General features: G+C 49.9%; 1 protein-coding gene across 4 annotated transcripts in view; it reads right to left on the bottom strand.

Moving 5' to 3' along the window:
• Positions 1-14,538: 14,538 nt before the first annotated feature.
• The window catches only part of MTMR4 (myotubularin related protein 4), a 57,623-nt gene continuing 48,347 nt past the window's right edge, over positions 14,539-23,814 (bottom strand). For all 4 annotated transcript variants that reach the window (XM_027704955.1, XM_027704958.1, XM_027704957.1 and 1 more), the window contains 11 exons: positions 23,395-23,591; positions 23,089-23,217; positions 21,933-22,044; positions 21,298-21,493; positions 20,644-20,829; positions 19,737-19,907; positions 19,479-19,633; positions 17,939-19,139; positions 17,508-17,618; positions 17,171-17,259; positions 14,539-16,784 (listed from right to left, as the gene is read on the bottom strand). In XM_027704955.1, the coding sequence (XP_027560756.1) occupies positions 16,607-16,784; positions 17,171-17,259; positions 17,508-17,618; positions 17,939-19,139; positions 19,479-19,633; positions 19,737-19,907; positions 20,644-20,829; positions 21,298-21,493; positions 21,933-22,044; positions 23,089-23,217; positions 23,395-23,591 (2,725 nt within the window). In that variant the 3' untranslated portion in view covers positions 14,539-16,606. The remainder of the gene's footprint in view (positions 16,785-17,170; positions 17,260-17,507; positions 17,619-17,938; positions 19,140-19,478; positions 19,634-19,736; positions 19,908-20,643; positions 20,830-21,297; positions 21,494-21,932; positions 22,045-23,088; positions 23,218-23,394; positions 23,592-23,814) is intronic.

The raw sequence follows: 23,814 nt of genomic DNA, 5'->3' as shown, positions 1-23,814 counted from the left end.
AGGAAAGGAAAGGAAAGGAAAGGAAAGGAAAGGAAAGGAAAGGAAAGGAAAGGAAAGGAAAGGAAAGGAAAGGAAAGGAAAGGAAAGGAAAGGAAAGGAAAGGAGAAAAAGAAAGAGAGAAAGAAAGAGAAAGAAAGAAAACCAAAGATCACACAATATTTTCTTGTAATCATTTTAGGAACAAAATAATAACTATTCTAATAATACAATAGTATAATAACTACCCCAAAAGGGCATCTAACCCAAAGTGAACACTGCCTGGATGGGTTGTGTAATTAGTGTTTGTTACTCAGTATTAAGGGTGCCAGACTGAAACTCAGTCCTCACAAAATTAAGCAAAACATGAACTCAGAAAACTAGAATGGACAAATGCCCTCACAGTCCGAAATCTGCCCTCAGGTATCAAACTAGACAAGAGAAATGAGCCAGGATCCCAAATGGGTCAGGCTGGAAGGGACCCCAGTGGGTCACTGGTCCCACCTCCCTGCTCAGGCAGGGCCAGCCCAGAGCACAGGGCACAGGATTGTGTCCAGAGGGCTCTGGAATATCCCCAGGGAGGAGACTCCAGCCCCTCCCTGGGCAGCCTGTTCAGAGCTGGGTCACTGCCCAGGGAAGAAGTTCTTCCTCCTGTTCAGGTGGTTTTTCCACAGAAAACAGAAACTTAAAAACTGTTTATCAGAAACAATCTGACCATTTGTCTAAATTTTCAATGAAAATCTTTGCCTTCATGGCAAATCTCAAAATACTCTTTTAAATAAGACTAACATAACCTGAAAAAGCTTCCACCTCATCACCATGAATACACCTGAACATCAAATAACTTTCAAAGCAGAAAGAAGACAATGAGGAGTTTCAAAAGCAGCAAGTCCTACCCAAGTGAAACTGTCAATCCCATTTTAACAGCCAGTGTCTGTCCTGATGCTTCTTTTGGAGATAAATCAGACTTAAAGGACACTGGAAAGGTAATTTCTTCTGACAAAGATGAGTCATATAAAGAAGTTGAACAGAAACTCAGGTATATTTAAAGTACGGTTTTATTTTGGAAGAGATCTAATATGAAAGATTAGTCCTTAGTGCCAGATTATCCTCAGACCTTCTGGCTGAGGTAATGGTTAATAAAAAGCTAATTCCATAGATGAATGAATTAAAACAGGAAGCCACAGGATCACCTACCAGGAAAGCCATATCAGATCAAATGCTGGTGAAAGACTTGGCCTCTGAGCAGCAGGAACACCAGAAGTTCCTAAAGGGAGTAGCACAGAGGTGAGATCCCTTCTCTGGTGTATGGAGTTAAATCCTGCTGTGGATCCATGGAGATGTGCCTGCAGAGAGCCATAAATTGTGGAGGGTGGGGGGAAAGGGAGGGCAAGAAAAAAGCTGGAATTTGAGAAGTTTAGGTGAAATTAAGCACAGCCTTTCCATTAAAGGCGAGCCACCTTTATATCTTTATGATCCAGGTTTAAATGTAGCTCCTTTTGTTTAATATTTTTTCTCAGTTGTATTTTTTAAACCATGAACAAGGTGTTTCACTTTTGCTGTAGCAGCCAGAATTTTAGGTAAGGTCCAGGTTACCAAGTGCAGGGATGGATGAGCTCATCCTGCCAAAAGCAACGAACCAACCCACACCAAAATTCTCCTGCCTCTTTTGTAGGGGACCTCAGTTCCAAACTATGGTAACACAGGTCATCTTCTGGGTTGCACTGTAGGCTCTCAGACACATTTCCAATAGGGGAAAGTGCCCACACAAAGTACAATTTAAATCCTTTTAGCTTCTCTAGATAGGACAGTTCAGACAAGAATGGGAGAGGAGCATCAATGGAACAGTGAAAAGGGAAAAAGGATGGAGAAGTCAAGGCTCAAAATACTGATAGTTTCTGGTCAGTTGAGTTCAAGAGGAAACATAGTCAAACTTAGCCAAAGTGGTTAAAGGGAAGATGGGCATTTCACTGACAACCACCCCTTTTCAGGGACTGCCAGCACTAAACCAGAAGCCTTGGAATGATTTTCTATCCTAAATATCCTTTCTGAGATAAGAAGTTCTTTAATTGTGACTCCTGTCACTCAGACTGATCATTAAACCCCGGATGAAAAAGAAGCTCATGATGAAAGTGAGAAGACAAAGATGGACTTGAAAAATAAGTACTGGAATACCAATGGCCTGACTGGCTGTAGGTTATTCCTATCCTATCCTTGGTTATTCTGGCCATAACCAAGTTGTATACGGTTGGATAAACTTGGATAAGCTTATATTAAAAAAAAAATAAAAATAAAAAAATCATGAATAAAAGACAAAGGTTGATATTTGCAAGGCAGGAAACTGGATCATCAAGCTTGGGTAGGTCAAACCTTTTTCAACACACATAAGCATAACTTGCTTTGCTTGTCCTCTGTGAGGGGGGAAAAAAAGGATATGAATTATGCTGTAATAGAAAAGGAAGCCCTTTCAGTTTTTACTTCAGATCTTTTGATATCTGATAAGCCAGGCCCTCCAAGTAAGGAGCAGTTTCCACCAGAAGGATATAAAGCCTTTAAGTCCTGTAGTTCTCTCATCTTGGAGGTGGGGCCGATTCCAAAAGTCACCATAGTTTTTCTCATTCATCAAGTAAAACTCAGGGCCGCAGAAAACCCTCTGGGAAAAAAAAGGGGAGCTGTTTCCCAGTCTTTTCATAATATTAAAGAATCTCTTTTTTGTCCAGGCAAAGGACATTCTTCAAAGATAAACATAGACTCATTAACTAAGACAAATTCTGGTGAAGTCAAGCAAAAAACTTTTGAAGAACAAACCACTGCACTGATGAGGACACCCAGGGCTGCCCTGGGCCCTCACTGGAATTACAAAACCCCTCGTTTCATGGCCGGTGCTCCTTTGAAAGAGATATTTGTAACCCCCACCACTTCCACTTTTCTCAAGCAGATCCGTTTCCAGATTTATATCCTCCATTCCACAAGCCCACAAACCTCCAGTTCCCTCTGCAGCTTCCTTGGCTCTCACCTGATCCCGTGTGCTGCCCTCACCGGGAAGGTGCTGCTGCCGTGCCCGGGGAAGCTGCAGAACCAGCACTGCCAGTCAGGGGGGCTTTTTTCAGGGGCTGAAAAGTTCTGTGAGGATCCAAACACAGTTATCAGGCTCCCAGGATTTGGGCTTGCAGAGTTCTTTTGCCTGTTTTGACTAAACAAGAACCACATGGTAAAACAAATTCCAGAAACATATTCTTACCTCCCAAGTGACTTGAAGACTGATTTCCTCATCTTCAAAAATATTTATTCTAATATATGTTATACATTCTATTTATTTTAGAGGTATTCTAATATATATTTAAAATATGTATTGGCAAATTGATCTGCACACATAGAAACTCCATAATCACAGTGTTTTGTGTGTTTTTATCCCCCTTTGGATTCTGCTGCTTGACTTTCTCATCACAGCCAACCACAGAAAGTGGATTTCACACTGAAATTAAACACTGATTTTATTCTAAAAACCAGCTTCATAGATGAGGCAGTTTTGCTGCAGGTATTATTGTTTGGTGACACACAGAGCTAATTGAAAAGTAAAGGCATTATTTGCAGGACAGAAAACCTGTAAAATTTATACTTGTTCTGTGAGAGAGAGAGAGAAGAACTTGATTAAGTCAAATTTAGTCCAATATTCATAATAAATCAATGTAATAAGTATAACCTGAGATGACAAACAGCTCAGATAATTTATTTGCAATGCTTGGCCCTTACATGGGATTTTACATGAGGTAGCTGCTATAACCAGTAAGATTTTTAATATCTTTGCCTATTGCCTTTTTTAATGTGATGTTGCTGAATTTTGTGCAGTTTGTTGCTGAAACTGTGCAGTTTAGAGCAACAAATCCATGAGCTAAACAACCCAGAATGAGCTGGTGGACATCCTTCCAAAGGAGCAGCAGATGTGGGAATGACTCACGTTACCTCAGCAGCTAATTCTGAGCAGCTTTATGATGAAATCTGGACATCTTTCAGAACATTCTGTGAGCTGTGAACAGATTACAATTCTGGATACTGCCAAAACCCTAAATGATATCTGTGTTTCACTCACTGGAAACTCCAAAGTGTGTTTGCAAACCTGAGAAAACCGAGGAAGGAAAGCTTTGAAGGGCTCCTGTGGAGAAAAAGTGGGAGAGCAGTGGTGGAGAAATTTCTTGTAACCTGCTGGAGTGATTCTGGGGGAAGACAAACAGATATTACAAAAGAACCCGATCTTCTAAAAAAAAAACAAAACAAAAGGAAAGACCTGAAGGGAAAAAATGCTTGTGAAACATCAAATTTGGATCATATGCTATAAAAAGCCACAAGTAAAAAGCTAAAAGCACTGGAGGGAGAAGGATTTACTGAGGGCAGTGATATCAAAGGGGAAAGTCAAGATTCATTTCTAAGACTCCAAGTCTTCAAATTGAATCAAGAGTCAACAAACAGGCCTGTGAGACTTCCCTCACACGCTTTTGTCCTGCCCTGTTAATTGGAGGGGAGAGACTTCCACGCTCTTTTGTCTGAGATATTGTTAATCCAGTCCTACCCTGGAGAAATTACCAGCTCCAGCCCATCCTCTCACCAGCTCTTAGGAAATAGCTGACAGTGAACAATGATCTCCTTTGAGTCCTGAGGAGACAGGGATGAATGGCACCTTATGGAATAGGTCCATATTTACTGACTAAATTAAGGAAGAGATACAGCTCCTTCCTTCTTCCAAATGAGATGGATTGACCTCAAAACAGATTTGGTGTTGCCCAGAAAAGAGATGTACCCACAGAAGCTGAGGATGGACTTTGCATCTCAGTGAGAAAACACCAGAACAGGTTCCAGGGAAGGCACAGGGAGGATGGACAGAACACTTTCCTGGAGGAACAGCAGGAGCAGGACTCCCCATTCCAGAGAAAAAGTAACAGAAGGAACTAAGATAAAAGGTCATCGAGTCCACCCTGTGCCCCATCCTTACCTTGTCCCCCAGCCCAGAGCACTGAGTACCATGTCCAGTCATTCCTTGGACATCTCCAGGGATGGGGACTCCCCCACCTCCCTGGGCAGCCCCTTCCAATGCCTGACAGCCCTTTCAGTGAGGAAACACACTCTGTTGGGAGCATTTTGGGAAAGAATCATTCCCTGCCCTTCTCCTTCTCTGCTGTCAGAGGAAATGATGAGCTGATGGGAGTTTGGTCTGACCAAGGCCCGTGTTCTCATCTCCAAAGCAGAGAACAAGTCGTTAGAGAATTATCAAGACATTCACTAAATCCTGCTTTCTCAAAACTGGAAAAAATTGGATTAATTGGATGGAAATAATCCTGTGACATCTGGCTGGAGGGATGACAGCACTCCATCACATTCTTACAGACATCTTCCTCTTGAGGCAGTAAGATTGTGTGGGCTCTCAGGGTTTCAGTAGAGAAGGACAAATCAACCATCACCTTTGCTGAAGGCACAGAGGCTGCAGCACCAGCAGTGACTGCCCCCAGCTCCCTTCTCTGGTGCAGAGTCTGTAACACCAATGAAAACCTCTTACTCTTCCAAGTTAGAACAGCCACATCCCAAGAGACCTTTGGGAATGATGCCAAGCCCATGCCAACCACTGAACTAAGCCCAGCACTTTTGGGAGGAGCACTAACCAGGCCAGTGAACCCAATGCCAGAGCTGAGCAAGGCCCCCGGCACGTTTCCTGGCGAGGTCTGTGCTCATGAGGGTTCCCGCTGGCACTGAGGGCTCTCTGTGGGTCCCACTGCTGCCTGCAAGCTCAGGAAAGCTGAAATCCCAGAAATCCAGCTCTGGGGTCCCCGGCACAGGCAGGACATCGACCTGTTAGAGCAAATCCAGAGGAGGCCACCAAGATATCAGAGGGATGGAGCAGCTCTGCTGCGAGGAAAGTCTGGGAGAATTGGGATTGTTCAGCTGGAAAAGAGAAGCTTTGGGGTGACTTAATTACAGCCTTCCAGTATCTGAAGGGAGAATACAAGGAAGATGGAGAGAGACTATTTACAAGGGCCTGGAGGGACAGGACAAGGGGCAATGGCTTCAAACTAAAAGACAGTAGGTTTAGATTGGATATTAGGAGGAAATTCTTCCCTGTGAGGGTGGAGAGGCCCTGGCACAGATTGCCCAGAGAAGCTGTGGCTGCCCCTGGATCCCTGGAATTGTCCGAGGCCAGGTTGGATGGGGTTTGGAGACCTGGGCTAGTGGAAGGTGTCCCTGCCCATGGCAGGGGGTAGAACTGGATGATATTTAAGGTCCCTTCCAACCCAAGCCATTCCATGGTTCTGTGATTCTGTGACATAAATGCAAACCCAGTATGATCAGCACCAGACCTGATCCAAGCTTGAAGCAGCACCTCTTACCTCATTTCTGCAAAGCCCTGTTGGAAATTGAGGGAATGTCTGGACCATTTCTGTGCATTCAAGGCACAACCGACGAAAACACAGGTTATCATCAGCTCAGCTGGGCCAAAGGACACGAGGCCAACACTCTCCAGCATCTTCCATTCCACTCTATCTGGGAAATACCAAGGAAGAACCTTAAGGCCATCCTTTCACACCGTGAACTTTAAATGTCAGGCCCAAAAGTTATGCTTAAGAGGAGCTAGTTACTCATCTGGGGTCACCAGTACTCAAAGCTGTGCTTGAGGAAATCAGGGAATGCAGCTGTGCCTGTTCCTGCCCGATGGAGTGATTCTGGGGGAAGACAAACACATTGGAATGGGCCTAGATACAAAACCTGTGCAAACTCTGGTCCTTTACCAACCAGAAGCCTGATGGAAGTGAAGGTGATCCCCAAGGTCTCTTCAAGAAGGGAAGATGGGAAAGACAGTGTTGCCTGAACTTCACCATCCAGGTGGGATTGATGCAGGGATGCAGGTGGGATTGAGGCCTCCTGCAGGGCCTCAGGGGTCTGGCAGCTGTCGCCTCTCTGCACACTCCATGAACTAATAGGCTCATCAGAAAGAAATTAATTGTCTTCCAAAGGCATCCATCTAAGAAAGTCGGAGTGACTCAACCTCTGGGAGGTGCCTGTTTCCCTGCACTGCCTGTATGTAATCTAGACAAGCCCAGGCACATACAACTGACTATTACACATTCAGATGAATCTTGGGCAAGATGAATCCTACAACTAGTTTTACAAGTGCATTACTAATGCAGCCACTCTGCTTTTCTCAAGGGAAAATGTGGTGCTGTTCACGCCGCGTTAAAACAGATGTTTTCAGCTGCTTCTTTATTTTAAGGATCCCCTTTTGGCCCACATGAGTTTTAAGGCTTGCATACACAAAGGCAATTATTTATCTTAGCGTGTGTCATTCGGAGAAACACAACTCTTGAGCTCCCACTCACCATAGAGGTGATCGTGGGCAGAGGAACCCTCGGCCACAGGTGCATTTGGAAGGCATGATGGGACTTGCAAGGTCAGGTGGCACCAATAACTCCCATTTCTCACAGTCTCCTTGAGTGATTTTTCGTTATTCTCTGATAATAAAGCTTCGCTGCATTTCTTTGATCTGGTCCTACCTCGAGCAGAGGTTTTGCAGACAGTTGAAAGCAAACAGAACTAAACCCTTCTAATAATTATGGTCTGAAAGGCCCAGATGGGCATCTTTTCTTTTACTGCTCTTTCAATGAGAATCATAATGAAAAACACAGAGAAATCTTCACTGAAGTTAACAAACAAGTTTGAATACACATAAAAAGAAAGCTTTTGACAAGGTTATGCTTTGATTTAATTTAATGGATCTTCAAAAGTGAAATGAAAAGAATCAAGAATAAGATTGAAAATATGTTCCTTAGTCCCCTCACTTAGGAAATACATATTTGAAGGTGAAGTATCACTCTCCAAAGAAGCTGATCTTGGTGCTGTGCTGTTAAGATGAAGGAAAGAATATGTTTTCATGTGAAGAAATAAGCTTTCAGCATTCTGTATGTTATAATATACAGAAGAAAGGATAGTGGAGAGATTAAGAGATCATAGAATCCCAGAATTGTTTGGGTTGGAAGGAACCTTAAAGCTCATCCCATTTCACCCCCTGCCATGGGCAGAGACACCTTTCACTATCACAGGTTGCTCCAACCCCTGTCCAAACTGGCCTTGGACACTTCCAGGGATGGGGCAGCCACAGCTTCTCTGGGCAACCTGTGCCAGGGCCTCCCCACCCTCACAGGGAAGGACGTTTTTTTTTTTCCTAATTACTTGCTTCAGCTTCTCTTCTGAAGAATAAAAACACCTCAGTGAGACTGAAAATGTTAGCAGAAGCATTTTGGACAAAAGGAAGGAGTGAGGACTTTTGTACTTTTCTAATCTTCAGTGCATAAAAAATACAACATAAAGAAGCCAGGCAAGAAAAAAATAAGATAGGAAAAGAATATGAGCAGAATGAACTGTTCTATACAATACTTTTGACTAATCTCTGCCTTTAAAAACTTAACCTGGGAAAACACGAGACTGAGAACTTTTCAACGAGTCCTTTGGTATCTTTGTCCTAATTTTGTTAAAATAAAAAAAAAGAAAGTTAGGCTAACAGTGACTAATTGTGGACAAATGTTTTTCTCCTCACCCTTTAATCTCAGCAGGGGTTGTCTGAAAATTCACCAGGGGACCCTCAAAATCTGGAGGGTGGACAGGAACACCAAAAAGAGACTCTTTTGGCTTCAAAGGTCTCTCTTCCATTTAGACTTTACACTTTCTATCCAGTTTTCACTTGAGATATCCACACGACAGAGCACTGCAGAAATATATGCAAAAGTGTCATTTTTAAGTCTCTTTTTGACAAGCAAGTGCAGAAATTCTTTTCATACCTGATGGACTGTAGGACTCTGGGTTTGCAGTGAGGATGTGCAGCTGCTGGGCTGGGGAAGGGAGGTGGCAACAGGTTTGAAACCATTGCTGAAGCAGCCAGAGTGGAAACCTTTACCTGGAAAAGCTGGGGAATCCTTGTGGCTCTGGGATGAGGTTGGTGTATAGAACTATGGAAAGAAGCTGCCTTGGTGATAGAAGTGCCCTACAGTCAGCAGCGGGTGCAGGAGAAAGTGAAACAAGAGTTAGAGAAAGGAGCTTTCACAGGAGATGAAAGGCAGCAAAAAGCTCTACAACATTTTTAGGGAAGAAAGGCCCCCTCTGCTGCAGCACCCCCGGCCCAGGAGCAGCTGTGCCCCCAGCCCTGGGCACACAGTGGCTGCTGCAGTGGCACCAGGGCAGTGCCAACACACTCCAGTCTCCCCAGACCTGCAGGAACAAGCCACCAGGATTTAGAAATGTGCTATAAATCAAAATGTGTAGGAGCTGACTAAACCAAAGCAAAGTAATTCAGTAAGTACTGCCTGTTAAATCCACATGGGATTTAATGGGATTTTCCCGTGTGGGAAAAAACAGGGGCACTTGATGGTCCTTGTGGGTCCCTTCCAACTCAGAATATTCTGGGAAGGCTGTGAAATCATAAAGCCAAGAACCCCAAAGCTGACAGCTCATGGACAGCTCAGGGAAGGGCAATGTCCAAATCCTTCGGGTGACTTTGAAAGTGCTTTATGACAAAGGCATTTTGTCAAGAAAATAATTCAAAGTCATCTTTTTTTCCAGTCAGTTCAACTCGTTCAGGTCAGACTAAAATATCCCAAATTTTGCCGTTTTGTTATTTCCTAGATATTCCCTTTTGTTCTTCTCTTGGTTTCCTCTCTTGGTTGCTGATTATTCCATGAAATGAGCATTTGCTCTTGTATTGTGGCAGCTTGGTTTCTATTAGAGGCTGTGGTGACTTTGTGGAGACATTGACAGTAACACCCAGAACCCCTGTGCTCAGCAAATTCCTAAAAGAACACCTGAAAGAACATTTGTGACTTTTCTGCAGAGGTGTCCCACGCCAGGTACAAGCTTTGGGATACTTTACACCAAAAGGGTTTATCCAGAAGCCAGGATTTCTCAGCCCTGGAGTTCCCAGCTCCCACTCTAAAGGAATTTTTTAAAAATAGCTTCACTTTTACCTCTTTCTGTGCTCTGACAGGTCAGGCTGGACAGGGCTTGGAGCAACCTGGTCTAGTAGAAGGTTCCCTGCCATGGCAGGGGGTTGAAACTGGATGGTCTTTCAGGTTCCTTCCAACCCAACCCATTCCATGATTCCACGATGGGAACTAACTCCAGATGGGCAACTTGCAGTCATCGTTCTGCAAGTTCACATTAAATCATTAAGAATCACTAAATAAATACAACCTGGCCATGGAAATTTGTCCAGAGGAGTGATTATTTCCTTCCCAGGAAGAGCGGGAAATAAGTATTTTTATTCTTATTTTTAATCAGTATTTTTATCGTATATTAACAAAGAATGACCAGAGGTCTGAGAACTGCTTTGTTTATATTTTACCTTTGGACAGGGAAATTAAGATTATCTGGTTTTAACACATCAACAAGACACCACAGGATGCCAAGGTAGGAAGGACCAGTTGCTTTACAGGAATTGTTCCTGGATGTTTAACACGGAGTTCCATGTTGCAAGACATTTGGAACAGACTGAGGCTTTGCAAACAAAAATATCTTTTATCTCTCAAATTACCTCACATTTGCAGCAAAGCCATGCCTAAATCACCAGGATTGTCAGCCTGTCAGAACTCGACTGTGTATAAAACCCAACGTTTGCCTTGTTGTGTCTTTCTAGAAACTGAGGCTCCGAGAGCCAAAGCTCCCCAAAACTGTGCCCTTAAAAACAGAGGCAAAAAAAAATCAAAAGGCTACATCTTTGCTCTACCCCTGGCCTGCAGTGCATCAGTCAGAGCAGGTTTCACTGCAGAAATCTGTAATGACTCATCATCTTAACAATGTTACCATCAAATCTTTAATTTAAATGCTTCCTAAGTGGGTACTGAGGTGAGTTCCTTCCCATCTCAAACGCTTTGTTTTGTTTCCTTGGTGTTACAGGTGAAGTCCCACACACCCCATGGAAACCACCACAGGAATCAGATGGCAATTCCTACCCTGGAACAGTAACCAAAAATAAGGATCAGGATGCCCTGATCTGTCCTGAAGGCAGCTGGTGCTGCAGGAAGCAGGATCATCAACTGCTTTTCCCCTTTTCTTGGCTGCCCCATCCCAGTTCTCCCACATGAGCCTTTACACAGCTCTGCATCCCCCCTGCCCAAGAGCCAGACACAAAGAAAACCACTCAGATCTCCTCAGATCCTGGTGCTGAACCAACACAGAATCCCAGGATGGGTCAGGCTGGAAGGGACCCCAGTGGGTCACTGGTGCTACCTCCCTGCTCAGGCAGGGCCAGCCCAGAGCACATGGCACAGGATTGTGTCCAGAGGGCTCTGGAATATCCCCAGGAAGGAGACTCCAGCCCCTCCCTGGGCAGCCTGTTCAGAGCTGGGTCACTGCCCAGCCAAGAAGTTCTTCCTCCTGTCCAGGTGGAGCTTCCTGGGCATCAGTTCCTGCCCGTTCCTCCTGTGCCATTGCTGGGCCCCCCGAGCAGAGCCTGGTCCATCCTCTGCCCCCTCCCTGCAGCCCCTGACACACAGTGGGAGGTCCCCTCTCAGTGTCTGCTCTGGAGGCTGAACAGCCCCAGCTCCCTCAGCCTTTCCTGCTCAGGGAGATGCTCCAGTGCCCTCCTCATCCTCACAGCCTGCGCTGGCCCCGCTGCAGGAGCTCCCTGTCCCTGCTGTGCTGAGGAGCCCGAGCTGGGCCCAGCCCTGCAGATGTGCCTCCCCAGGGCTGGGCAGAGGGGCAGGATCCCTCCCTGCCCTGCTGGAAATGCTCTTCCTGATGCTCCCCAGGATCCCATTGGCCTCCTCGGCCCCCAGGGCTCCCTGCTGATCAGGGACAGTTTGTTGTCCACCAGGACCCCCAGGTCCTTCTCCCAGAGCTGCTCTCCAGCAGGCTGATCCCAGCCTGGACTGGTGCTTGGGGTTATTCCTCCCCAGTTGCTGTATCAGCTGTGAGGAAGATGAGGGTTAACCCACGAGCAGGGAGTGGGAAGCAGGATGCTCTTTGGGAGCAGCCCTCGGTTTGGTCAGACTAAGAGCACTGTGAAACAAGATATTCACATCTTCCTTACATCAACTACAATGCTCTCAAACTGATAAACAATTTGTGGAATAATCCTCTCAGGGCTCAGGCTTGTCTTGGAAAACACAGATCCTCTCAAGGAGGGTTAAAAGAAAAAACACATGTTCTGGGGCTTTTCAACAATAATTTTTCTACTCAGCTCTCACCTACTCAGTCAATCCTCTTTAAAAACTATCCAGCTTGTAATTATTTCTCAGGAGACAATCGGCAGGTCTCTTCTCCTTTGCGTGACACTGGCAGGATGCTCTTGTTGTCACTTCCCAGGACCCCTCCTTTCACAGATTCCAGGGCTTATTGAGCATCCCTGCTGAGAGCAGCTACGTTCACCTGGCAGAGCTGGGCCAGCTCCACAGGGATCAGGTGAGATGTTCTCAGTGCAGACTGTTCTGTACCCTACAGGCAGACTGACACATGAACCACACTCCCCACTCTTACTGGCAGCACATCCACCTTCATGGAGAACAACCTTATCCTACACTGGGCAGCCTGAGCAGCCACCAGGACAGGTCACCCTCCTCCCTCAGGACAGTGCTGCTTTTCAAACCCCGTGGCCCCCAGTGCTTCTCAAACCCACCTACCAGCTCCTCGGTGCACCCTCAGCCCCATCAGTCCCCTCAGTCCCAACATCCCCCTAAAGCCCCCCATCCCCTCAGCCCCTGACATCCCTCAGCACCCCAGTCCCCTCAGTACTCCAGTGAGACCACCCCTCATACCCCAGTCCCCTCATCCCTCCCAGTCCCCTCAATACCCCAGTTCCCTCAGACCCCATCAATCCCCCTCAGCCCCTGCCACCCCTCTCAGCTCTTCCAGTCCCCTCAGCTCCCTCCAGTCTCTTCAGCTTCCCAAGTCCCCTCAGTCCTTGCCATCCCTTCAGCTTCCCTACTCCCCTCAGTCCCCTCATCCCTCCCAGTCCCCTCAGCCCTCATCATCCCCCTCAGAATTCCCAGTCCCCTCAGTCCCTCTCAGTTCCTGCCATTCCCCTCAGCCCCCTCCTGCGTGGTCCTCGCAGGGTTCACAAGGCCACACACCACCTTCCTCTTCCTCTTCTTCCTCCACATCCCTGGCAGTTTTAACGTTATCTGTTACCACACCTCAATAACCCCAACCACCCCCAGCCTGACCTGGCTCCTCACTACACCTAAATGCTGTTTATTTTGCTCGCTGGCTGGTGAGATATCGTGGCACATCACACACAGCCCCAGTTGTTAATTCACTAGGAATTCCTGGCTGTTACTGCACGGATGGGGAAGGCTTTGATCTCCCTGTCTGTGCTGGGTTCAGACCCATTTCAGCACAGATATCCATTACCTCAGGTTGAACGTGTTGGCAACGATGGTTTTATGTTCCTCAAGTGATAATTCTTCCCTCTGTGCTCAATAACCATGAGCGTTCAGCCTGACGTGACACCAGCCATGAGTGTCCCAGCAGCTTATATATAACTTAATAAATGTTATTTATAAGTAATAAATGATTATTTATAGTTTAATCAGTGTGACTATTTGAGGAGCAACGGTGAATGTTTCAAATTACTCCTCATGTTTCTAATACAAGGCCTTTAGGTACCACCTGTCTGACATGAACACCTGAGCTGGACTGTGGCAGTTCACCAGGGATCTGCTTCTTTACATTGAGGACAGGCTTTCTAGGAGATTCTCTCTGGCTCCATCACAAATTATACCTGACCTGCAGCACCATCCAGCTGACAAAGCACAACAGTCCCATCCGCTGTCCAACCACACACCAACCTGGGAACAGGTGGTGGGAAACCATCAGTGAGGAGTGAGGGAATCATGGAATCCCAGAATGGTTTGGGTTGGAAGGGACCTTAAAGCCCATTTCATTCCAACCCCCTGCCATGGGCAGGGACACCTTCCACCAGCCCAGGTTGCTCCAAGCCCCGTCCAACCTGGCCTTGGACACTTCCAGGGATCCAGGGGCAGCCACAGCTTCTCTGGGTAACCTGTGCCAGGGCCTCACCACCCTCACTACCAAGAATTCCTTCCCAATATCCCATCTAACCCTGCCCTCTGGCAGTTTGAAGCCATTCCCCCTTGTCCTGTCCCTCCAGGCCCTTGTAAACAGTCTCTCTCCATCTTTCTTGTCAGCTCCCTTCAGGTCCTGGAAGGCCACAATCAGGTCACCCCAAAGCCTTCTCTTCTCCAGGCTGAACAATCCCAATTCTCTCAGGGTTTCCTCATAGGAGAGAATCCTGCCTAACATTTCTTCCTTAGAAAAGTAAAACTCCTCATGGAGTCATTATAAGACAGGCTGGAAGGGGCTGGTATCCCGGGAAGCTGCAGGTTTGTTTGGAAGAGAGCAGAAGTCCTCTAGCACAAGGTGCCTTGTGTCCTACCCACGATTCTGATCCTGAGAAGGGATATTAAACCCCTAACACACCTTAATTAAGGGAAAAAGTAGTGAGTGACAGCCTGAAAACCACTGGGCACACAGACAGACTTCCCACGGAGGAATGAAGGCCCCAAACACAGCAGCACTAATATAGAGATTTTATTTTGACTGTATTGAGTTGTACAGCACATTTTGTTTGTCACAATGCCATCGAACTGATTGGAGAGTTTTTGGCCAGCACATTGTGACGCTGAAAACTCACGAGAGCTAAAAGCAGTTTGGACTAATGGCCTGAACAGCAGGGCCAGGAGTACCTAGTTCTGGCTTCCTTATTGCTTGCAGTCATTCCAACACGTGCAAAACAGGAGCAAATCCAGTTTCTTCTGCCAGCCCAATGGTCACTCTTCCATGTCTGGCAATGACTGCAAGGTACAAGGCAGGGGAGAATCTGGAGCGAGGTGCCTTCTCTTCCCAAAGCCGTGTTGGTTGTTCCCAGTATGGAAAAGAAGCAGAGTCCAAGTAAGTACAGGGTCTTCAGAGGATGAGCTTCGCTCACGCGTCGGGATCCACCAAACCAGAGGCTGACACGTCAAAGTGCAGGAAAGGGTCGTTATTCCATTCCCTCCGACGGAGATGACAAACCATTACCAAAAAATCTGGGAGATCACAACAGTGTGAAGTCCTTTGCCTTGCTAGCAGACCAATGTCCTCACAAGTCCTCCCTGCCACATACCAAGTCTCAGCTCGTGAGGTGCACAATATACCGAAAAGAAAACCTACATTTCTGCGAAGAAATGCCCCATTTTCAAACTCTTCTTCCTCACTAATATCCGCAGACGCCTTGCAGAGGAGGCAGGATGGATGTTCCCCGAGGGATCTAGGGATTACAAGCCCACTGAAGCCCACTTTCTAAACCTTTCTTCCTTTCTAAACCCAGTTCCTTGTCCTTAAGATGAGTTGGGATTCCTGCTCTCGAGTTTAAAGGAGAAGCAGAGAGGCAATTACAAGTTGGCAACTCTGAACTTTGACCACTGTACAGGAGACAAAAAAAGAAGTCAAATTCAAGAGGCATTTTAGGTAGCGCTGGGGCAAGTCAGAGAGATTGTTTCCACCACTGAACAGATGCCACACGTCATGGTTATCACTGTAGCTTGGCTGTACATCCTAAAGTGAAAAGCACAGACCGTAGTGTCTACGTCAGCCAGTCCTTCCCCATCCCTGTTTTGGTATCGATGCTTCATTCTCCCTTCTTCGGGTTACATTAAGTGCACAGAAATATATAGCAGCATTTGGACTGAAACCCTCACATACACCAGACAGCACATTCCAGGAGGTAAAACAACACATTATGGCCTATACCCTCAAGGTATCAAGTTTTCAGGATAAAGAGCAGTAGGAAGTGGAGAGCTGAGGGCAGAAAAGGGGAGGAGGAGCAACACAGGAACACGAGTTCTGTTTCCATGCCAGGAGAGGATCAGGGTGCCATTCCTGTGTTAGCACCAGGCTGTGACACGACCGCAGACAAAGCAGACGGGCAGAGCAGAAGTGAAAAGCCAATCTCCCACCTCCCCACGGCGTGGGGGGAAGGGGCAAAGTCCAAAGTGCGCCCACCGATCCCAGCGGAGCCTGAAAACGGGCACGACCTGCTCGGCCCCTTCGCAGCCAGAATGAATTTCTCTTCAACGCCCGAGAGAAAATCAATTAGTGATGGTTAATGAGTCTTGTTCACCAAGCTGATCGCAAATCACACTCATGGAAAGAGAATCTACAGGTCTGCTCCAGGTTGAGGCCCTTCCGACGCCCGCGGGCCCACCGGGAGCCTGCCCTCTTCCTTCTCGTACAGCAGCCTGCCTTTGGAGGGGGAGGTGGTTCTAAACATGCCTTTCTATTGCTTTGGGGGTACTTTGCACAGGCAAGAGCTGTGAAAACGTTGCTTTCCAGCCCGCAAAAGGAAGAGGTTGTGATCCCCTCTCAGCCCTAGGTCGTCAGGACTACAACGCACGGGCCCACCGGTTCGGAGTGGGGACACACCCCGTCCTCTCTGATCTGAGCTCCTCTGCTCCAGCCTGGCAGTGAGGCTGCTGCAGACAGTGCATTCGAGCTTGGTGTTCAAGTGTTGCACCAAAGGCCTTCACAGTTACCCTGGAGGCAGAGTCACCCTTCAAACCCACGAGAGAAAAGGCTGGGCTTAGACAGGTCCCTTGTCTGGCATTCAGCTGGAAGCTGTGGCGATGGGTTTCTTCAGATGTTGGCTCATGAGCTCCCTGGCACGAGACACTTGGATGTTGTCATAACAGGAGTTACAAACGAGGACAGGGTCGTACAACTGCTGATCAGGGATGGGCAGCTTCAGATGGCAGCAACTAGCACAGAACACGTTCCCACAGTTCCTGTCAAGGAGGAAGAAAACCAGTGAGAAGACAGCTGGGAACACCACAGCAGAACTTGCACTAAGGGCCCAGGTCGGGGTGAAGCACCAGCATGACTGAGGACTTGTCAATGTGTTTCTTATACTGTGGTCTGCCATGCAAGCAAACTGCTAGAGCTGAGAGGCACTCATGGGCATTGCTGCCCAGGAGAGGGATCAAAGGCCTTGGAAAAACAGGAACAAGAACAATGATGAATGGAAATCTGCAGGGAATTGCTAAGGCCTGGCATAGTACAGATAGATCTAAAACCTTCTCCTGGGAGCTGGAGGGAACAGACGTGGCAGAGGGGCATTTAGTGGGCGCCAGGCTGAGGAGGGGAGCAGAGCCAGAGTGCTGGTGTTGTTTACCTGCAGTGGTGCCTCCGCTTGGCCAGCCAGAACTCACAGTCGCAGTGAAAGCAGTGCGAGGCCATGTGGTCCGGAACCCACCGCGTCACCTACGGAGACACCAGTCAGCTCCCAGCCTTGGACCCCCCAGCCACAGCTCTGCACAGCCTCATGGTGGCTTTGGGCCACACCAGGCCGGCTCAGAGCCAGCCCACCCCACCAGAGCCAGCAGCAGAAGAGGATGTGATAAAGACCCAGGTGGCTGCTCTCTGCCTCACTCTGCTGCTGTACCCACCCCAGTCAGCTGCAAAGAAACATCCCCTCCCACTGCATCCCAGCTCCACAACAGGACACGTACCTCAGTCTCCTTCTTATCCACAGGCTCCCAGCTCGCTTCTGACAAACAGTCCTCACTGTGGTCAGAACAGAAATCCTCCGTGTCGCTGCCGTCCGACTCCTTCAAACATGTCTGCAAAACAAGACCAGGTCACCAACCCCATCCACTCCAGGGCATTCCCTGCTCTGTGCTGGTGAGGGGCACCTGGGTGGCTCCAGAGTGCCCCAAATCAAGGGGTAAAGCATCCATGAGTGTGTAGGAGCTTGGCCCTCAAACAGCAGAGATACCTCTGTGTGGCACAAGGACAGGGACAGGAGGGGAACAGGGCTGAGGAAACACAGGAACAACCTCACCCACCCCCTCCCAAAGGGCTGTGGGTGGAGAGGGCAGCGTGAGGGGGGCGCAGGGGCCCCAGCAGTGCCAGGGCCGGGGTGTGAGAGGCCAGTACTCACAAAGTCATCCTCGTAGTCCATGGGGGGCTCAGCCGGGGGGGCGCAGAAGTGGCGGATGTCCAGGCGCAGCTGCAGCTCCCGAACCTGCCGGCGCAGCTGCTCCACCTCCTGCTTGTAGCTGGCCTCGATCTGCCGCAGCCGGTGCTGGATCACGTCCGTGGGGAAGGGCAGCCCGTCGTCGTCCAGGTACAGAGGAGGCACAGGAGAAGGGCATTTTGGCGGCATGTGCTTGGGACCAGAGGCTTGTTTCAGGTGGCAGGGCAGCCACGAACGGCTGGGCTTCCCAAAGTGTGTGCCCATGTGGCCGGTGCAGGTCGAGGGCTTCCCACCTTCCCTGGCGGGCCACGGGCCACTGAGGCACAGGCCCGGGGCCCGCAGGGGTTTGCTGCTCAACCTCTTGCTGCAGCAGCCATAGGAGAGGAGGTGTCTGGGGGCAGGCTCCCCATTGGGGAGCGATGTCACCATGCCCTGAAAACTGTCCCAGTTGGACCCCAGGAAGGAGAACTCGCTGCTTTGGCTCTGGGAGATGGGCTTGCGCCATTGCTCCAGCGGGACCCTGCCCGGCCGGCCGGGCTCCTCGCAGGGCACGCTCCGCCCACCATCAGCTCTGCCCTTCTCTGCAACTGGGCAGGGGATGCCGGGAGCAGGGCCTGGGATGTCCTGGGAAGGGGCGCCTGGTGCCAGAGACTCCTGGCTGGGAATGTCTTGGTGGGTTGTGGTTCTCTTGGGGCAGCCTCCTCCGTTGGACACGGTGCCAGCAGCCTTCAAAGGCTCCTGGGGACAGGTTTCTAACTGCTTTCCAGAACTGGTGGAAACCTTGTCAACATTTTCCTCTCTGGAAGGATTTGGAGCTGGTCCCGTGCCATCCAGTTCCGCTGTGTGTGTTCCCTTTCCTGCCTCCACAGGGACACTGCTGGTTGGCACAGCAGCCCTGCTGCCCAGTTGCCTGCTCTGCCCCTCCTGCTCAGCACGGCTGCTGCCTTGCAGGGGTGGGTTCTCCTCCTTCTCCTCCACCTGCCGTGCCTCTCCTGTGGCCACCACAGCACCGTCAGCCCCCTCAGGGGCAGCGTGTCGGGCTTCCAGGCCCACCCGGACCTCCTGGCAGTGGTTGTTCAGGTTGGGATCACTGGACGTGCGGGTCAACGGGCTGCTGGAGTCACAGGCTGAGAGCAGGTCATCCATAGATCGTGTCTTTGGTAATCTAGAACCCAAAAGCAAAGCAAATCTCACAAGAAGCCCCCTGAAACTTCCCCGGTTTCAGTCAAACCTGAGATGAGGGAAGGGAAATGTTCCAAATAATTACAGCTCGTGGGCAGGGGCGGTGCAGCTGCATGAGCCAAAATGCACAGTGCTACAGTGTGGCCTCTGCTGTCTGCCTTTGAGGTGCAGCAGGGAGCTGCACACCTCCTTCTCCAAGTGGCTGGGACACTGCTCTTGCTCCCACAGGGAACATGAGAATAGGTCAACCCGAGGAACTACAAGGAGGGAAAGAAGGTCTGCAGGTAGGCAGCTACCTGGGCCTGGAGCTTTAGGCTCTTACCTGTCCAAACACCTGCCGCTGAAATCCTGGCTCTGGGACCCAGGGGGCATGTAGATGTCCATGTCCTCCTGCCCCAGAGGATGTGGTGAGGAGGCTGGGAGGTACACGGCTGTCCAGAGGTGCAGCGCGCGCACGTGGCACACGGGGTGGAGCACCTGCGACAACCCCACGGTCAGAGATGAGCGCGAAAGGAAACCCCTCCAGCCCCTCCCTGGTGCCCGACAGGGGGAAAGGACCGGGGCAAGGAGTTCTACTGACCTGCTCAGACCCTGGCATGTAGAGAAGGTTGTGGAAGTTCTTGTTGCCAGCCCGCAGGAGGGACCACACGGAGCAGGTGCGCTTGTAGATGTTGTGCATCTCGCGCTCGCAGGGGCTGTTCCCCAGGAAGGTCCCATAGAGGCAGGAATATGTGTGCTGCACCAGCTTCACCTGGGGTATGGAAGGGACAACATCGGAAATGGGAGCTCCTGTCCACAGGGGACACGTCTTCCCCTCCTCTGAGATGGCTCATGCACTGAGCCATCGGTGATCCCACTGCTGTCCTCGCTTGCACACAAAGCAGGACAGGGACAGTACAGGGATCACCTGGATTGAAGTGAAAGCAACACTCAACTGACACCAAACTCATCCCTCTATAACCCTCACCTGCACTATTTGATAAGATTGAGATTAATTTTTTCCTAATTTATTTTTTTGAAATGTTTCAGACTTATACAGCTCTGAGATATGCAAATCAAACCAGTGGTTTGATCAGTGCTGGCATCTGAATTCCCTGGGCTGGAAAGGGACCTGAAGAAGCATGTTCATGGGGGAAGGGTTTTAAACTAAAAGAGGAAAGATTTAGATTAGATGTTAGTGAGAAGTTCTCCCCTGTGAGGGTGGGGAGGCCCTTGCACAGGTTGCCCGGAGAAGTTGTGGCTGTCCCATCCCTGGAAGTGTCCAAGGCCAGGTTGGACAGGGCTTGGAACGTGGCAGGGGGGTTGAAACAAGATGGTTTTAGGACTCTTTCAACCCAAAACATTCTGGGATTCTGTGATCACTGCACAATCTCCTGGGTTCTGCAGATCTGTTTTCTTCTAACCCCAATACTGTTAAAACATCATGACCTTCCCCCTGCCTCTACTCTCATCTGGGATAAAGACACGTTTGCATGTGTACTTCTTACCAGAAAAGCTTCATTAAATTCAAAGAGGCAGGGAAATTGCTTCAGAAGCTGATGAACAGCATCCAACCACTGGAGAAAAACCGGGCACTGCTCGTTCTGATCTTCCACCTTCTCCTGGTGCCCACAGCGATCCCCAAACTTGTGCCCAAAATCCAGCCAGTCTGATTCAACCAGCACCTGGAAACCCTGTGAGTAAAAGAAAACAACAACTGCAGAGACTTTGCTGAGGGCACGTAGCAGGACAAGGCAAGGCCCATCCACCAGGAAACTCAGGATGGGGAAGGGCTGGGAAAGAGGCTGCTGCAGTGCCTGGTTTGGGAGCAAAGCTCCCTGAGTGTCGGGGGTTTCTGGACACAGACTAACAGTTGTTATTTCTATCCAATAACCACCTTGGAGAACTAAGAGCAAGGGAAGCAGCTGAACCATGACCACAAGCTGTTATTTCCCACAGCACTTCCCCAGGCTGGGCAGAGCAGTGAGGAACAGTTCACCCAAAACAGGCAGGAAGAGGACAGGGAAGACCCAACACCCACAACAGCAGCTCGGAAACGCCATTAAGCTTATTCCCAAATGTGATCCTGCTCCTTTCCATGGGGACTCCGAGCCAAAAGCTGCCTTTGAACAGACATGAACTGCAGCAGAGCACAGTCCTACCTCCATGGTCCTGTAGTAAGGGTCCAGGAGAATCTTTGCCAGTGCCACAATCTGCGGGGTCCTGTCCCAGCCGTCGGAGCAGTGAACCAGCACCGGACGCCCTTCCCTGTCGACAGCACTGGAGACCAGCACTGCTGCCTTCAGCATCACAGACAGGTGCTGCAGCCACTTGGTGCTCTCCAGGGCTGAAAGCCAGCTGGAAGAGGAAAAAAAAAAGCAAAAAAAAAAAATAGGTTGTTTAGTTCTCCCATGAAAAAAAAAAAATTAAATCTATCTTCAGTCCTTTTGGAATCCTCAGTGGAAATCAGTCTTTTCTAAAACATGTCCCAGAAGAGCCAGGCAGCCTGGGAAGAAGGGCAAAGAATTCAGTGCCTAATTTAATTTTTCTAAAATACAGCCATCTTTTGGAAACCCTCAGGGGACACACACAGCCAAGTGGCACCAAGGCAGTGCTGCAATCCCTTTTGGATTAATGGATCAAAATGAGCAGCACTCAGGCACTGTGAGCACTTTCCTATCCCTCCATTACTGGACACAGAAACCTTGGATAGGAAAAAGGAGAGAGAAAGGAAGGAAAAACCTCCCAGGACATTGACAGATATGGCATCACAGTCAGCTAGAGAACAGTCACTTACTTGCTGGGGTCAGGCACCTGACTGCAGACAGCACGGAGATACTGGAAACTGTTCCTGATGGAGTGGATGTTGGCCATGCCCATGAACACGACTTCACAGTTTGGGTAATACTCTGACACAAGAGACAGGAACATTCAGAGAGAGCCACAGCAGTTACAGAATATTCTGAGTTGGAAGAGACCCACAAGGATCAGTCTCCAACTCTGCTGCCACCACAGCAACTGCCTCCACACCCTCAGTGCAGCCATCCCCTCACACACCATTTCTGGTCTTCATGGAGTCACTAAGTTTGGGAAAGACCTCCAAGATCAAGTCCAACTGTTCCCCCAGCACTGCCAAGGCCAAAACTAACCCATGTCCCCAAGTGCCACATCCACATGTCTGTTAAACCCCTCCAGGGATGGGGACTCCACTCCTGCCCTAGGCAGCTGTGCCAGGGCTGGACAACCCTTTGGGTGAAGAAATTTTCCCAGTATCCAACCCTGGCACAGCTTGAGGTCGTTCCCTCTCCTCCTGTCCCTTGTTCCCTGGGAGCAGAGCCTGACTCCCCCCCCCCCCCCCCCCCCCCCGTCAGGGAGTTGCAGAGCCAGAAGGTCCCCCCTGAGCCTCCTTTTCTCCAGGCTGAGCCCCCCCAGCTCCCTCAGCTGCTCCTGCTGCTCCAGTCCCTTCCCAGCTCCATTCCCTTCCCTGGACACGCTCCAACCCCTCAATATCTTTCTTGCAGTGAGGGACCCAGAACTGACCCCAGGATTTGAGAGGCCTCAGCAGTGCCAGCACAGGGGGACAGTCCCTGCCCTGGTCCTGCTGCCACACTGTGGCTGGGACAGCCCAGGTGCTCTTGGCCTCCTGCCCACCTGGGCACACCTGGGCTCCCACATCTGCTGCTGTCAACCAGCACTTGCAGGTGCTTTCCCAGCTTTCCAGCCCCTCTGCCCCAGGCCTGGAGCGTTCATGGGGTTGTTGTGACCCAAGTGCAGAACGGGGAGCTTGGCCCTGTTGAACCTCCTTGACCCATTGATCCAGCCCTTCCAGATCCCTCTGTAGGAACACGACCCCAGAGGCCAGGTACCAAAATGCTGACCCGACCCCCAGCTGTGCTCTAGGACCCACTGCAAGGCAGGTGCAAGAGGAAGGAGCTCTGGGATGTGCTCGGTACCTTCACACTCGCAGCCACCTCCCTTGGCTCTGTTGGCCACGGCCGCGGTGTAGGACCTGGCGTCCAGGATCAGCAGCTTCTGAGGAGTCCCCGCGTTCTCCACGCCCGAACACGCCGTCAGGGACGAGTCTGCTGGGACACACACGGACTGAGCTCCTGGTACCTCCCTCCCTCCCTCCCACAGCCACCATGGGACACACGGCGTGACAGGGTCCAGGATGCCCACCCGGCTAAAGGTAGAGGTCGCACTGGGAGCGGCCCGGGGGTGCTGGAAGCCCTAATTCCCGCATTCAGGGGCTGTCTCACCGAAGTCGGTGTCGCAGGCCTCGCTGCCGTCGCTGCTCCCGGTGTGCGGCGCGGCGCCGGCCGCCTTCGCGCCGGGGTTCAAGGCACAGGCTTTGGCAATGGATGTCACCAGGTACTCGTCGTCGGCGTTGCGCCAGCCCCACCAGCTGATCTCGGGTTGGCTGCACCGCGCGATCACCGCCCCGTTGCGCACGTGTCTGCGGGGGAAGGAGAGACTGAGGAACCCTCCGGAGAGGGAAGGGAAAACCCAGGAAATGTGCCCCACGTACAGCCAGCACCTGAGCAACCTCCGGGCTGCAGCGGCTTTATCTGCTGCGCTGAGTCCGAGGGGCAGAGGAGGGGCAGGGACTGAGCTCTGCTCTGGGGGGACCAGGGACAGCAGCCAGGGAATGGCTGGAGCTGTGTCAGGGCAGGCTCAGG

The sequence above is a fragment of the Neopelma chrysocephalum genome, unplaced genomic scaffold (assembly GCF_003984885.1).
Source record: "Neopelma chrysocephalum unplaced genomic scaffold, ASM398488v2 Primary Assembly neopelma1_299, whole genome shotgun sequence".
NCBI classification, from domain to species: domain Eukaryota; kingdom Metazoa; phylum Chordata; class Aves; order Passeriformes; family Pipridae; genus Neopelma; species Neopelma chrysocephalum.
The sequence above is the reverse complement of the archived record's forward strand: the minus strand, read 5'-3'. Positions and strand labels throughout refer to the sequence as shown.